At 41.4% G+C, this 15,306-nt stretch overlaps 3 protein-coding genes across 3 annotated transcripts; all 3 read right to left on the reverse strand.

Moving 5' to 3' along the window:
* Positions 1-1,787: 1,787 nt before the first annotated feature.
* LOC145701950 (uncharacterized) lies at positions 1,788-10,516 on the reverse strand. Its single transcript, XM_081779161.1, has 7 exons — positions 10,413-10,516; positions 9,649-9,721; positions 9,504-9,598; positions 3,596-3,629; positions 2,955-3,416; positions 2,672-2,742; positions 1,788-2,308 (listed from the first exon to the last, which is right to left on the reverse strand). Exons 1-7 carry the CDS (start codon positions 10,514-10,516, stop codon positions 2,113-2,115), a joined length of 1,035 nt encoding a protein of 344 aa, XP_081635287.1. The 3' UTR covers positions 1,788-2,112.
* A 2,059-nt stretch (positions 10,517-12,575) lies between these two features.
* On the reverse strand, positions 12,576-14,688 carry LOC145701951 (C-type mannose receptor 2-like). The gene is made up of 8 exons (XM_081779162.1): positions 14,633-14,688; positions 14,341-14,567; positions 14,081-14,300; positions 13,550-14,041; positions 13,206-13,504; positions 12,964-13,164; positions 12,799-12,922; positions 12,576-12,751 (listed from the first exon to the last, which is right to left on the reverse strand). The coding sequence occupies exons 1-8, from the start codon at positions 14,676-14,678 to the stop codon at positions 12,576-12,578; spliced, it is 1,785 nt and encodes a 594-aa protein (XP_081635288.1). The 5' UTR covers positions 14,679-14,688.
* A 74-nt stretch (positions 14,689-14,762) lies between these two features.
* Positions 14,763-15,214, reverse strand: LOC145701952 (snaclec VP12 subunit B-like). The gene is made up of 2 exons (XM_081779164.1): positions 15,019-15,214; positions 14,763-14,977 (listed from the first exon to the last, which is right to left on the reverse strand). The coding sequence occupies exons 1-2, from the start codon at positions 15,212-15,214 to the stop codon at positions 14,763-14,765; spliced, it is 411 nt and encodes a 136-aa protein (XP_081635290.1).
* Between the last annotated feature and the right edge of the window lie 92 nt (positions 15,215-15,306).

The following is a 15,306-nucleotide window of genomic DNA, read 5'->3' on the forward strand; positions in this document are numbered from 1 at the left end:
TCTCTTATTTAAAAATATCAACCGTTCCTTATGATTAGTCTTTTCGCAATATCGACAAGTCAGTAAATACTTTTGCCTTCGCGAGAATCCAGATACAGAAACGCCCTGAATGCGCTGAATTAAATTAGGAAGTCTAAAGTTCGGCGCGTACGATTCGTAACGCGCAAATTTTTATTCTACATTTCTGAAAAATCAAGGTTAAAATTACCAAAAGCAGAAACATAAAACTCCACAAGAAACGCATGTCTTCTCTTTTGGCTTTTTCTTGAAACTGTCTTTTTGTTTTGCTCTTTGGAGCAAATCTACCTAGTCAAAGAATTCTGTGATGAGCGTGAAGAAACAGATGAATTAATTCTCTATAAATATTAAACGGAGGCGCACGAGTAACAGAATTTACTTGCAGTAGTCAAGTCTCCTTTTCCTTTAATTTTCAAGAGCTTTTTACTTTTGCTTGTTTGACCAACGTTGTTCGAATTTTAAATGAACTGCTAATGCTATCTTTCAAAATTAAGTTTAGGTTTCTTATTAAGGCCTCGCTATTTTATTGAAGGCACAACTGTTCTCATCATAGTTAAACTCATGTCCAACATAAATTTCTGATTTTCAACGTGGGTCTTTCTGTTTTCAGCAGTGCGGTTAGTGATCTTGAGTGCAACTCATTGATGTGCTCGTTGATTCTTGATTTAGTTTTCTGACTAAAGTTTGAAAGAAGGGACAGCCAAAGTTTGGTGATGCTTTCTTCGGTCATTTTTTTAATGAGAATCGTCATTTGAGGCGATGGAAGTTTGGTCATGACATCTCAAAGGAGAATGCTCTTCACTCAGAATGTCACCTATATTATATTGGCAATAGACGCGTTTGTTCCCGGGGGATTTCATCAATTCTCCGACGATCTTCTACTTGTAGCTTATACATTTTAATCAAAATATATTATATATATTTATATGAACATAAGTGTCTAGCATCAATTCGTGTACTTCAGTTTCCACCTGAAGCAGAGATAATTCTGAATTTTCTTCCTTGATTCCATCGGAAAACTTGAAACATTAATGATGTTACATTTGGCGCTTGCAATCATTTCTCATCATTACTCTGACATTTATTGGATCCGATTTGACGATAAATTTTAATAAGCGCCTTTGACTTTGAACTTGAGAAAATTCAAGAATAAAAAATAAATACTACCGTCATGGCGACAGTTTGACGACGGGAGAGCTCTTGAGACTCCCGAAACGGCGATAAGAGAAAGCCAATGACTCTCACTGGCCATAACGACACGATAATTCAATAGTCCATTATGGGCTCTTCTGTAAATCCTAAACAGCCCATGAACTCTAGCTCATTTTATGACACAGCAAGATTTTTCGTTAAAAAATCTCGTGAAAAGTGTGTTTTTATTCAATTCTAAATATAAAAAAATGGACAATTAGTCGGAAGGATTATTGAAACACAAAAAGATTTCAGGAAAATCGAAACTGCGACGCAGCATCGCTCTCATGAGAAGCATTCTATGATTTTTTGATTATAAAATTTGCCAATTTTATAATTAAAATTGTTCAATAAAATCACTTATAACCTCAAGTAACATGTTACGTAAGAGCACTTCCGGAAAACCCCTATGATGAGGGCCTTATCAAAAGCCATCTGGCTGAGATAAGGATAAAGATGTGATAATGATCAATAATGAACTGCTGGTTAAATATGTTTTCAATCACTTGTATTTCCTACGATAAAGAGGACACGGTCACAAGACCACATGTGAGAAAAGCTTCTTGAGCTTGTTTTAATAGTATTGTATTGTTGTCGTTTTAAACAGTATGTTCAGCTATTATTTACAGAGATTACAGGAATGCGATTTTTGTGTTCGCATAAAGAGAAGATTGGCATTTGACGCGTGTTGATATGAACTTATAAAAAATCTCGATAGACAGAAAGAAGTGAAAGTTTTCTGGAGAGTAATGAAATTTATAAAAAGCTAAAATCGGTTTATGAACTTGAGGATAGCTTGAAGAAGTACAGACAGTACCTTGATAGTTGAAAGTTAAGTTTTGACTATTGAATAAAAGACAGAATGCTGATAAAAGTAGAAATCTAACGAAGCTTTGAAGAAGATTAAGACCCATCGTCCGCAATAACAACAGTTACTGTATGATGGTTGCCGGGGCGGAAGTTGAGGCCGTCCGACGTTTCGCGCGAATAAGGAGGGTCCTCGGGATAGTCCATTTCGGATGGATCCATGACGACTTTTCGGTCAAAGTCGCCGCTGCGCAAACACTTGTCAACTTCGGAAACCCAAGAGCGAATGCGTCTGAACAATTATTTGAAATAATAATTTCAATAATAACCCATTCAAACTCAAAAGCTGAATTATAACCGTCTTTTGACAATATAAGCTGTGTTAGAACTAACACACGCCTTTTCGAGCATGTTTGACGACGGAGCTTTGACGAACGGGGTTAAATTCAGTTTGAACTGGCAGAGATCTTTCTCGAAGACAGACCAAGGTGAATGCGAATAGCCTCTATTACACTCTGACACAAATTTCTCGATACCAAACAAACTCGAAAGTGTCGATATTTGTCAATAGTGTCTCCGATGACTTTGATGTTTCAGAAGTCAAATGGGTAATACTCGGTGCATAGAATATATTTCTGGGTCATTTAAAACGTACCTGTAAAAAGCGTCGTCGATGCCTTCCGTGACGTAAAGATCTTCATTCTCCACTGGGTCTCCTTCTGAGTCCTGAAGATTATTGTTTATTTCTTGAGCACGTTTGTGAACTTGATCATTCTCAGAACGGTTAGCTGTGCAAAATTAACTCGTTATGGCGTTTATTCTTTAACAATTTAAGTGTTTGCTAGTTGTCACATCAAAGCGAATACGAAAAATGCTCAGCTTCCATTTTTGAGATGAGTCTATTGATTTTTTGATGTGTTTTGACAAAATCAAAGTACCTTCGTCTTGGACCCTTCAGTAGATTTATTTGACTTGATCGTTTGAAGTCGCTTGCTTGTCAGCTTCCCATTCTGCTCCACTGATGAGTTCTTCCTAGAGTTCTTCCTGGTATTCGTGCTGCTGTGCATGCTCATTTTTCGAGTTTCAGAGTCTGATCTCAACTGTGATCTACTTCTGTGGGTGTCGCCGGTTGAGATCCGTCGAGGATTCGCTCCTGAGAGACGGTTCGGTCTTTCCATTGACCTGCGTAAAATGTTTGATTGATTCTTCCTGTCGATGCTTACAGCCATAGGATTGTTCGAGCTAGTATTGTAATTGTAGCTTCCTCTGTTGTTTGTCGTATATTCAGCTGGAGAATTTAGCCTTTCGTATGGACTAGGGGAAAGTTGATTCGCTTGCTCGCGCGTCGTGGTAACCGGTCGGGAGTAATGTTGCCGTTTCGACGACTGCTCGGTTCTCGGCTTTTTCAGTTTATCAAAGTACTCATAACTCTGCATCAGACGCGAGGGTTTTTCTTTTTGGTGAAATTCATTTTGAATTTTTCGGTAAAAACTGGAAATGTACATTGTCATTTTCGCAAGAAGTTCTCTTCCTTGATTTCAGGTGTCAAAAAACAAAAATATTTTTTGCATAAACTATCCTTGAGCGTTGATAAGTCCGCACAACTTTTGGATCTGAAGAGATTAACTTAAGATTTTTGTGTGGTCGTTTAGATTTGAAGCTCATGAGCGCCGCGGTATTCTACCGCAAATAATTTTACGTGCGCCAATTTCTTACACAATCAAATTCAAAGTCACGAAAGTCTTCAGTTATGTCATAAGCATAAAAGTAATATAGAGCTCATAATATAACCAGGAGCTTTTCAAATTCGGGACTATTCGGGATGAAGGCCAAACGAGGGGCAGGAACTCTCTCCCTTTCGAGTGAAAACACACGGTTATACATTTAAACATAATTACCAGTAATAATTGACTTCTTATAGACTTGGGAAGAATTCAAGTTGAACAATTGAAGTTTTTTAGCTCAGTCCTTGACGGTCAAGGCTTTACTATAAAATAATTAACTACGCATAACTTATGCGGCATAAGGATGCAGCATAAGAATTTTTTGCTTATAAGGCTAACCCTAAGTTATAACTTTTATTTTCACTTTGTTATTTTGGTTACGTTGCTAAGCTTTTTTACGATAAAATTTGTTAAATCGTTTATGGGACAATTATCAATCGCAAAAACAGCTTGCCAGGGTGAGAATAAAAATGATAGGTCAGTAAATCTGTGTCTGTCGATAACGCACCTTATGTTGTATTTATTTGGCATTTTTGCGGCTCACAGGTGTCAGCCTGTTTTCCCAGTGATACAACGTCCCTGAACCTCGCTCGCCTCGGGGCAAGTCAAGGACGGACACTGGCGCCTCTAAAAGAGCATAACCTCTATAAAATCTACATAACAGGATCTTTTGCAACGTGAGTTAAATCTTTATAATTAAAATAACGCAAAATTAAAAAAGAAGACTTAATCTTCCTGGGAGTCCTTCAAATCACTGTTGTAACAACGATAATTACTTTCGGATGGTTATTTCTCGACAAATATGAGGCTGTCAAGGGTTAGAGATCTCGAAATTGTCACGCAAAAGAATGTGAACAAATCAAATAGTATTACCCCAGAAGTACCCCACTTCAAGTTCAAAGAAGAAAGTGCGTAGCGATTTGGAGATTTTCATAAAACCATTCCGGCTCTTGAAGCTAGAACGGACAAAACTTTTATGGAAAACTATTTCCGCAGGTGGTTAATATGCCAAATTGAGGTAGTCCTGTTCCATGTCTACCTTTTCATTCAAAAGGAAATTTTTTCACTTCTAAAAACTAAAATTTGAGACTCGAAAGGGAACTGTGTTATGAAGTTACGTTGTGTCTGGTTATTTCTATTTACGTAAAATGGTGTGAGCCGAGCTGTAATCTGCCAAAGACCTGTCAGATACTTATCAATGCTTGCATCAGACATATGCGTAAATTCGCTGTTCAAAGTCTACCTCGCCAAAAAACCAGTAGCGCAAGATAAGGACGATAAGTCAATCTGTCGTGACATTTTAACAAGTGCATCGAAAAAGAACTTGAAGATCCGTTCCGATTAAACAGGCCTTAGAGATGGCTTCTTGTTTTCTTAATAGCTGCTAAATACCCTAGTGACGTAGAGAGAACGTCTTTTGTCCTTCGTCTTTTTCGGCGATTTCAAAGCAACGCGGACGAGTGGAAAAATTTGCCGAAAAAGATTAGCTATGCTAACAGCTTCGCCAGATTAGCCAGGGTTAATGATGAAAAGATGGCGGAAGTTCGGAGCTCACACGAAAACGGATTCTACCGCGTGTCAAGAAACACCTTTAAAGGGTTAGCGCATTCCGGGCGAACCCGTTGAACTTTGATACTGATCAGTGGGACGTTGCGCGCGCAGTGCCAGTCTCGGCTGGTGAGTTGTCTCTCGAATAAAGTAGAAGCAGCAGCTAGAAACTAGAATTGTTGTCTTTTATTCCCAGGAGCTAGAGTCTCAGTGGGAGAGTGTTTCCAGCAGTGCATTGACCCTTTTAGTGGTGTCAGAGACTACGCTTCATTCGACATAGAGAACTCCCGCGGCCCCAGAACTTACACCTTCAACCCTCCACCTTGTCTACCGCTCGACACATCCATCTTATCGCCCGAAATTCTCCAAAATCAGCTGAGTACCCTACGATTCGACAAATACCACCCACCCTACCCAACTTTTGATCGTCTTCTACCCTGTCCAGCGTTTTCTCCGCCCAAGGCCGTTACGAACCTGGATCAGCACTCGTGTACTTACTTCCGGTATTCGCCGCGTGTGGAAAAGTACCGCCGCGCCAACCGTTTTGCCACGTCAACTTGAGCAACCGCTGCGATTTCGATCTCGCGCCGCCGCTGACGCCTATTTTCAACGACATTTCGCGCTCTCCAAGTCCGTTATCTAACTTTGACCCTCAAAAGTCTCAGTTAGTCGGACCGGTCGAGGTAATTTCGCTCGAAAGCAGTAAATCGGCCTTTCTTAGCCCGGCAGCTCTTCCAAATCGCACATCTCCCGCCAAGTTACGACATCAATCAACTGCTACGACCGCTATTGAATCTTCATACGCGCTTCAAACCCCGTAAATTTCTCCTAGACAATTCTTGTCTTTGAGAAACGGGTCGGTCAAGGTAGAAATCCTCGAAATCAGTGATTCGCCCGTTCTAGTACATCTCGGAGATGCCTAATCTCCCCGAAACCGTCGAAAGATGCGACGGCGCCCTGGAACAAATCGCCGACTTCATCGCTGATCTCAACAAGAAGCTCAAATCCGCTCCGACTGATAAAGCACTACAGACGATGAAGGAAGAACAGCTCCAAAAAGAACGTGAGCTATTCTTGCACTACAAGGAACTCGTCCGAAAACGCAAATACGCCAATCCACCGGCCGAAAATTCCAACAGGGAATACGACCAGCGCGAGCAGCACATATGCAACTTGTTCTACAAAAGCTTCGCGTCAATCCAGCCCTTCAAAGGGAATAGCCCCGGCCAGTTTGTGGATTTTATAACAGCGATGAGGGTATTCAAAGACAGTCATCTACGCCGCGACGGCGACGAAAAAATATTCCTCAACGCTCTTACCAGCAAACTAGCTCCGAACGTCGCCCGATTTATCGGTAACGATCTCCGCGCCTGTGACGACGTCGACGCCGCCATCGGGCTTCTCAAAAAGCACTATGGCCCAAAAATCTCGCATTTTCTACTGATGCTCGATGTCAGCGACATCGTTTTTGACCGATCTCGCCCCGTGACTCATTTTACATCCGAACTAGCTACAAAACTTGCTGAGGCAAAAGCCGCGTTTCTCGAAACCTTCAAAGCCGCTAACAACGATGCTGAGCCAAATGTGGAAGATATCCACGAAGCATGGGCAACAATGTTCGCTGTCAGAGCCCTCCGAGACCAGGAGCCCGACACTTACAATGCTCTTCTGACCTCCATCGACAAAACCTTCACGCTAAATGACCTCGCACTCAAAGCCGAGACCAGTCGCCGAAACCGCGTTTCTTCAGATGTCATCAACGTCAACAAAACTCAACCCGGATCCAACAACAAACAGAAGCAAGGTTATGGAAAACATGGCGAGGGTAAACGCTCTTGGCACAATCGGGACCCGAATTCTGCGCAGAAAAAGGACGAGAAGTCCGAAAAGCCCGACCAAATGCAGCGTAAAAGCCACTACAATGTGGAACCCGATAATTTCGCCGATGTCCATGCCCTCTTCTCTGCAATTCCAGTGCACCTGACCGAGAAGGTCGAATTTCGCCCTGGATATTTTCTACGCGCCACATTTCAGTCAGGACAAGATTCGTTCGACTGCAACATCGAATTCGATACTGGCGCATATTCAACAATTCTACCTTCGCATGCCATCCCCCAAAACGTGCTACGCAATTTGAGCGCTCCAAACCACGATGTAGCCGGTATTAGCGGAGTAGCTGAAACTCCAAGGGGAACCCTCTTCTGCAAGGTTAGATTCGACAAAGGCCCTCAGTTTGAGCTCGCCGCAACTGTGATGGATGGCCAATGCCGCCCAGCACTCTTGGGACGAGATTTTTTGCGCAACAGCAATATCTCCTCCTACTCGATAAACAATTTACTTGGAAACGTCCAGTTCGAGTTCACCAAAGCTTCGAAACTGAAACTCCAAGTTGTCAAGCTACGCCCATTCGCCGGAGAGGCCAAAAACTCTAACGCAAAATGGAGTGGCCCCTCCACCCTCAAATCTACCAGCCAGCAGGTCTGCCTCGTCGAAAACGCAAACCACACCGTCGACCTTATTCATCGTTCCCATGTCGCCGCGATCGAGGAAAGAGTTTCTTCCGCTGATGACTACGATCAAAATCTGGACTCGACCGAATGGCCACACTTGATCAAAAACTTCAAGTCGAAAATAAAGCAGAACGATCATGTGACTAGGGGAGGTAAGGGTATCGAGTCACAATCTCGGTCATGCAAGCCCAAGCCGCCCGAAAAGATCCCATCTTCTCTCCCTCCGATCGCTCCGCCAAAGCCTCTATTCGAAGCTCCAAAATCTGGCTCGGCGACGGAGTCAACATCTCTGATCCCATCTTCGCTCCTGATCCTGGCTTCGCCAAAACCCCAAAGGTCTACTCCCAATCCGTCTACTCCTTGCCCCAAGCGGAATTTTCTCCGTCCATCTCGCCTCTCGCTGGATTCTACGAAGAAAAAGTACGAAGGCTAGTGTTGGCAATTGGGTTTTCTGATGCTTTTTGGGGATTGGAAGTTGTCTACTGCTTAGGATCAAAAATGTTTGCTGCTTCATCACCGTACAAAAATCTCTTCAAAAATCTGCTGCCGACTGTCCCAACTCTACTGATGTTTCCTTCGAGCCCGAAAGGGACATTCTACCTGTATCTTACTTATTGTCGCACTGTTCTGTATCAAGGGGAGGTAAAGGGTTAGCGCATTCCGGGCGAACCCGTTGAACTTTGATACTGATCAGTGGGACGTTGCGCGCGCAGTGCCAGTCTCGGCTGGTCAGTTGTCTCTCGAATAAAGTAGAAGCAGCAGCTAGAAACTAGAATTGTTGTCTTTTATTCCCAGGAGCTAGAGTCTCAGTGGGAGAGTGTTTCCAGCAGTGCATTGACCCTTTTACCTTCTATGTCAAGGCGAGCGACTACCATGTTTCACCGGGCGGAGATTCTTCTGTAGGAGAATCTCAAAAATCTATATTGAAAGGAAGTGATTCAAGAGCTTAAGTTAATTTATTGAGGCATTCTTGAGAATGATCCTTTGAGTAATATTCTCCTTCTCACTATCTTAGGAACCCTGAATCTTTATAGGATACTTGCCCGAAAAAAGCGGGCTTTGGGAGACATAGAAGAGTACCAACAACAACAAAGATATTTTTTCAAAAATTGGAATATTATTGGGCGAACTCTTGAGAAGGTCAAATAAAAGTCAAGTAAAATCGGAACGGTAGCCTTCATTTGACGTGAAAGTTTCAATTGGGCCGGATAATAGAAACGCGAAATGCTTCCAAATACAGAAGCTCTAATCAAATTTGATTTGCTAGAAATGGCTTTTAAATGTCACGTTACGTGACAGCCCAGCTTATCAGAAATTTGTAAGTAAACAGGCTACTGTAGATTTCAAGAAATAGAAGTTTCTTCGATTCGTCTATCAAAAAACAATGGTCAAAGAAGGAGAATAAATAACACTTCCATAAATAATCAAAGAAGTATTCTAATGAGACGATAAATATAATGCTGATTCGACTCTTTCAGCAGTGAATAGCCCCGGAAGCCCAAAAGGAACCCGGCTGTTGTAGATTACGAAAACTCAATTATTCAGAAGAATATTATTTTGAACAATAGGGTCTAAGGTGTTCAGGAAGTTCGGATGAAACCCAGCCAGGTTATACCAACATGAGAAGAACGATTTTAAACATCAGTGAATTAATTGTGTAAGGGGCACTTCAGATCATTGAAAAATAATTAATTCGCGAGCAAACCTGGCAAATCCCAAGCTGCTTGCTGACGGCGGTCGCGGTTTGAGAGCAACTTTTTGGCAGAATGGTTGACTCGTCCAGATACCGTTGACTTGGACCTAGTCGAAATTCAGTACGCATCTTTTTTTAAGTATTCATGAGGACTTACAGTTTTACCTCTACTTTGCTGGCGGGATTTGGCCAAATTTCTTAGGAAATCATCTTCTTCGTTATGTTGGAAACTGAAAAAATGATTGAAAATTGCATCTATAGAATCTCATCAAAAGAAGGAAATTATCTTCTTGCTAAAAAAACAAATATTTCAAGACTTAAGAAAAATTAACCTATTATTCTCGATTCGGTCTCTCTCAAACTCTGAATGATCCAAAAGAGCATAAACGGAGCTGTGTTGCTCCATCGCCAGCTCAGTAGAAAACGGGCACAATGAATGATTTGTCTTATTCTGCAGAACATGGATGAAACCGAAAACCATTCAAAAAGAAGAGACACAATGAAACGAAAAACAATTATTACGCTGACGTTAATGCGCCCAGTAACGATAGGTCGACATTGAATAGAGTGGTCGACTATGCGGCGGTGCGGTTTCGTGAACTCTTCTAACTTGATTACTTTGCGGAATAAAGGTATTGCAAAATTTTCCGCGAGACATGAAGTTTCGCAAAGTTTTCCTACAAAATACGTTGTCTCTGAGGATAAACCCGCATTATTTACAAGCCTAATAGAATATCTGTCTTTTTGTTAGACCATTTCTTTAGACTAGAACTCCTCGCCTTTGTTCTATGTGGCAAGATTGACGCAATTACATTATCGTTCGATTTTCGCCGAAAAGCGGCGGTTGTTTTTCAATAAATTTGTGGAAAAATTGTTAATTCATTCAATTCTGAAGGTCAAACTCTAGTGAACTGTACTTACACGGAAAGCATCGGCGGATCGTGACGGCTTTGCGGTCGAGACCGATCAAAGTAATAACTGTCTTTTTTCAAGCGATCGAGATACGGTCTTATTGAGCAATTCATTTGAATGATTCTCTAAGAAAATGCACTGTCGATTACTTTCCTGATAGAAATTGCCGTCGTCGCTCAAATTTTCGATGTGCTGAGCTCTTCAAGGCGATCCTTCACGCTCTCAGGCGATGAAAAAATCACTCGTTAGCAAATTTACTCAACTGTCAAAGATATCCAAAAAATCAATCGAAAAAATCAAAAAAATATAAATCGTTCAACAAATTGTGTGTCTTCTGGGAAATTTAATCAACTTGAATTGCAAGAACTAATAGATAATGGTGCAATCAGCAGGTGCTGTGGCATTAGTAATCCTGGGTTACAGTATGTTATGTATGGTTTACATCAGTTTGGTTCTTGTAGGGCGAGTTAGAATTGCTTGAATCAAAAAGAAACAATAATCCTGGACAAACTTGTGGTAAGGTGACATGATGTCAATGACTTCAATTATGAAATCAAGAAGGACTACCCTCAACATCCCTGACGAAAAATTCAATAATGCAATGGCTGTGATAAGTTTTTCTATCCGAATAATCATTAAAGAAACTATTTTCTATGCAACTTATTTGAAGAATCGCAGCCTGAGGACTCCCAAACGACTTTTTCCAAACTTGCATTTTTTTTGTCTCTCTATCTTCTTTTTTTCATCAGAGGTTCCTAAAAACAACATAAAGTTCTCTCTTCTTTTCCCAAACAAATTTGCATTGTCAGCAAAACAGGTAATCTTTGTTGAATTTCGAGTGCAAATATTTTCACAGATTTAGGAATTAAGGAATCGCAGCTATTTAAATGTTATGACAACTTTACCCCTAACATTGAGTTGCTAAGCACACATTGATGGGAAAAAGAGAAATCTCTGATTTTCAGCCTTCTCTTTTCATTTATCAGTTATAAATTTTGCTGTGAATAGAGGTATTTCTTTTTAACGTTCTATCTCATTCTGTATTTGCGCGATGTCAACAAGGAGTAAAATTTCTCGCGCTCAGGCTTTGAACCTCAAGGACGTCGCCTTAAAAATTGCGAGGTAGCCCTTGTGGGCTCAAGCTATCTCATACAGCAGTAGATCACATTTACAGAAGGTGATAATATTCTGTGTAAAAACTCGGAAGTAAGAGAAAATATCAATACACAGGCTTCTCGTGATACTGCTATAAATTCTCGAGTATTTCCGCGAAGGAGGGGAGGGCAATTAAAATAACCCGGGGTTATGAAATTCATTGACGCAATATTTTCGAATTCAAATACTTGACAATTTTATGAATGGTAGATGTTTCCAACAAATATTATCTCGTGATCGAAGCTGATTGTTTTCAGCCATTCTTTATGTACCTTTCTCTGGGTCGATAGGACAGCTCTGCGTCTTATATTTATAAATATTATCTAAGGATGTGCTTCAGCGATGTTACGTGCGTTGAGGGCTTTCTGAGTCAAGTATTTGCTGAGCGGGTTCTCCAATTCGCACAATGCTGCAGGAAGAACTCTCTGTTGTGTCCACTCTTATAATTCTCTCATTGAAAGGAGAGTAAGTAGAGTTAAAAATTAGCCATTCACCGAAAAGAAAGAATAACTTTGACAGTTGTCTGATATCGTATCGGCGATATCTTTGCTCTTGTTTGGGAACGACTTCGGTATCGCCCGCGGCGTGAATTCTTGACAGCCCGAAAGCTCTCCCAGAACGCTCCGTCTTACGTTGATCACACAACAAGGGAATGATACTATCGTTTTGGGACTTCCGTCCGTATTATTCGACCTTTGGACAATCTGTATTTACTCTCGGCCCTTAATAAATCTGTGTTTTTGTTTCTATTTACAAATTACCTTTAGAAAATAATATTTTATCAAGTCAGCCGTACGGAAAAACGTGTGTTTCTCTTTGCGTAAGTGGATAACTTGTTCATTGAATTTGGAATTGATGATTGACGAATGCTTCCGTTTTTGTCCTTGTCAGCGGATGGATCTTTTCTAAAATGAACAAAAACGGCTCCAATTAGCCTACAAAGTAGGCAAAACAGTAGTTCAAAGAAAAAGCTCTGAATGAAGACCTTGAACGATGACATTTGGTAACATGAATATTTTATTTTCGTAACACAAAAAAATAAACACCACCGACTGCAGCGTACGCTAAAATAAAAACCATGGCAGTAATTCCTGCAGCAAAACCAGCAGTGTGTCCTTCTGAGCTCTTTCTCGTGTCAGCCGATGCCTTGAAGCAGTGAGAAGTCTTCGTTGTATCCCAACAACAGCCCAAATCTACGAATGTCTCAATTACACTTTTCTAGCTTCCTTCAATCAATTACCGTAGCAGCTCTGTTCCGTTGTACCAGAATTAGAACCTGGACAGTGGTGGATCTCAGCAGTCGCGAGGCAATTCTCAAACTTTTTCATTTTGCTGCAAATGTATCCATGAACAGCCGTTGATTCCTTGAAATGAGTTAGGAACGCTTTTTATAGAATCAAAAAACCTGAGACTCCCATCTCCCATCCACAAGCATAACTGCATTTTCTTCGTTGTCGTTTTCAACGACGAAATTTGAGAAGACAAAGTTTGACCCGTCCATCCACCTCCACGCTCCACTTTGAGTTCTTTCAGCGCCGATCCAGGCCGTCTTCAAATGAGCGCCTGTGTCTGTACTCAGAAGGCTTTTTACGAATAAATTCGTCGTCTGAGCGATAAAGTGGATAAAATTCAATGATTCTTCCTTACCAAATCATGAACAGAAGCAACAGAAGCATCAAAAGACAAGCAACTCCTACGAGCCTCAGCATAAACAACTTCTTTTCCGAAAGTTCTGAAGCAGTCAAGTCCTCCGTCTAGTGATGTCCATCCATTTTCACACTCGACAGGGCTCCCCAGGTGAGATGGGGCATTTTCGTCAGGAGGAGTAATCGTGTACTTGTCAAGTTTACATACAAAATTCTTTCTCGCCTCGCAATTGTTCGTCATTTTCCATTCCCATTTCTTCGGAAATTCCATAAAATTCTCAACAAAAGCACAGTTGTCTCCTGAAATGGTTCCGTCATTGCTATAAATGATGAATTTACTCGAACCTTGATGAATTCCAGGCTCATGGGCTGCCCAATTCGTGTAGTCGACTGGTAGATTATCATCCCAGACAAAGCTCGGATTGTTTTCATCCCCATTAACAGAAAGCCCGATCCAAATTGACCTCGGCACATCAAGTTCTTGTCCGAATGCTTCAAAAACTTGCGAGTAAAGAAACGAGTCTTCATAGTGATTCCAAATGGAGGCCAAGTGAGCGGTTCCATTGATGTTCCAATTGTTGTTCTTTCCTTCTGATTTACAGAAGTCATCTGCTTCCTGGTATGAAAGAGCCTGAGTTGTAATAACTTTGTAGCATGCACTGAAGTACGGTTTGTAGCCAAATGTACAGTTGAGTTTATATTTATCAGGATAGGAGCCCTTGTTTGTCAGCGAACTGCTCGCTGGAATCGAGCAAACGGAATACTGAGTGTTTGTCACTCCTCCAGCGACATCTTCCCAATCTCCAGGGTAAATCGACGATACCGATGGGAGCATTGCTAAATAATTAAAGTATTACAGTTTTCACGCCATTCTACCGTAGTCATCCCCTGCCTTGTAATAAGGATGGAGAACTGTGGCCACTTTATCCTGGTTAGGGCCAGCTTCGTGATGAGTGGGGTGTAACAGACGCCATTGCGAGTACAATAGTGGCTCGGAATTCGCCCATTGAAAGTGCTTCCCGATCTCAGAATCAGACATTACTCCGATCCAAACATCAGAATCAACAAGAGATGTAACAAAAGCATGGTGAAATGGCTAAAAAGATAATCAGTCAGAAAACTGGAATAGCAAATACCGTTGGAAGAATCGCCAAATGCGCATCAGTTCCAAGTGTCTGGCAGCTTTTTTCAGCTTGATCGAATGTTTGCCGTGAGTATTTATCTCCAGAGAAGCCGTTTTTGAGCTTGAACTTGTAGCACATGCCTGCATAGTGAATCCAGTCGCCGGATGGACATCCTCCAGCGGGGGGATTAGGTAGATCAGGATGGGGACTTCCGTCGAGGTAGTACTCGCAAATGTAAGCTAATCAGTGTTTCCGGATGATTCATGTTTCAAAGAGATAATCCTTTATCTGATGGGAACAGGACCTGAGAGCTCATCGCATTTGTTGTCGTTCCACTCTCCCTCAACCATGTCAGTGCAGTGTTCTGTAAAAAAGATAAAAATCTTAAAATTCTACGGAAATCGAAAAATAATCAGATTATCTTCTAAAAATTTTCATCCCCAAACAACACCGCCGACATTGTTCGGCTCTCCATCTCGCCAGATCTCGAAGTCAACGGGAGTGTGGTCCGACCAGGTGAAGCCGCAAGTAGGACAGTTCATTCTCAAGCCGATCCAGAACTGTTTGCCTGTCTCTGCTGAGCCCAAGAGATTGCGAATAGATTGCAGTTCTTCCTCGCTGTGAATTGACACAAGATGGCCATCTTTTCCTGGGAAAATTTGAAAAGAAAAATTTGGTTTTCTCAATTACCTGCTGGAGCAACTCGTTGGCATTCTTTCTCCGAGTCTGACCAGGTTCTTGGTCGGTTAAAAATCGGGTTCGAAATATCGTAGATAAAGGGCTTTACGCATTTATCAACCCCATTTACTCTTATTTTCTCGAAATCAGAGCCAGGACAGCGGGCACACTCTGATAAGCAAAACAGTAATAATAAAAGTTTTTTCATAATCTCAGACAGAATATTCGATGTCTGAGATGTGCGAGACTTATTGGAGGTGTGACAACTTGGATCTTTGTTGGTTCAATAATGGAAGAAGT

The sequence above is a fragment of the Oikopleura dioica genome, chromosome PAR, assembly GCF_907165135.1.
Source record: "Oikopleura dioica chromosome PAR, OKI2018_I68_1.0, whole genome shotgun sequence".
In the NCBI taxonomy this organism is placed as follows: domain Eukaryota; kingdom Metazoa; phylum Chordata; class Appendicularia; order Copelata; family Oikopleuridae; genus Oikopleura; species Oikopleura dioica.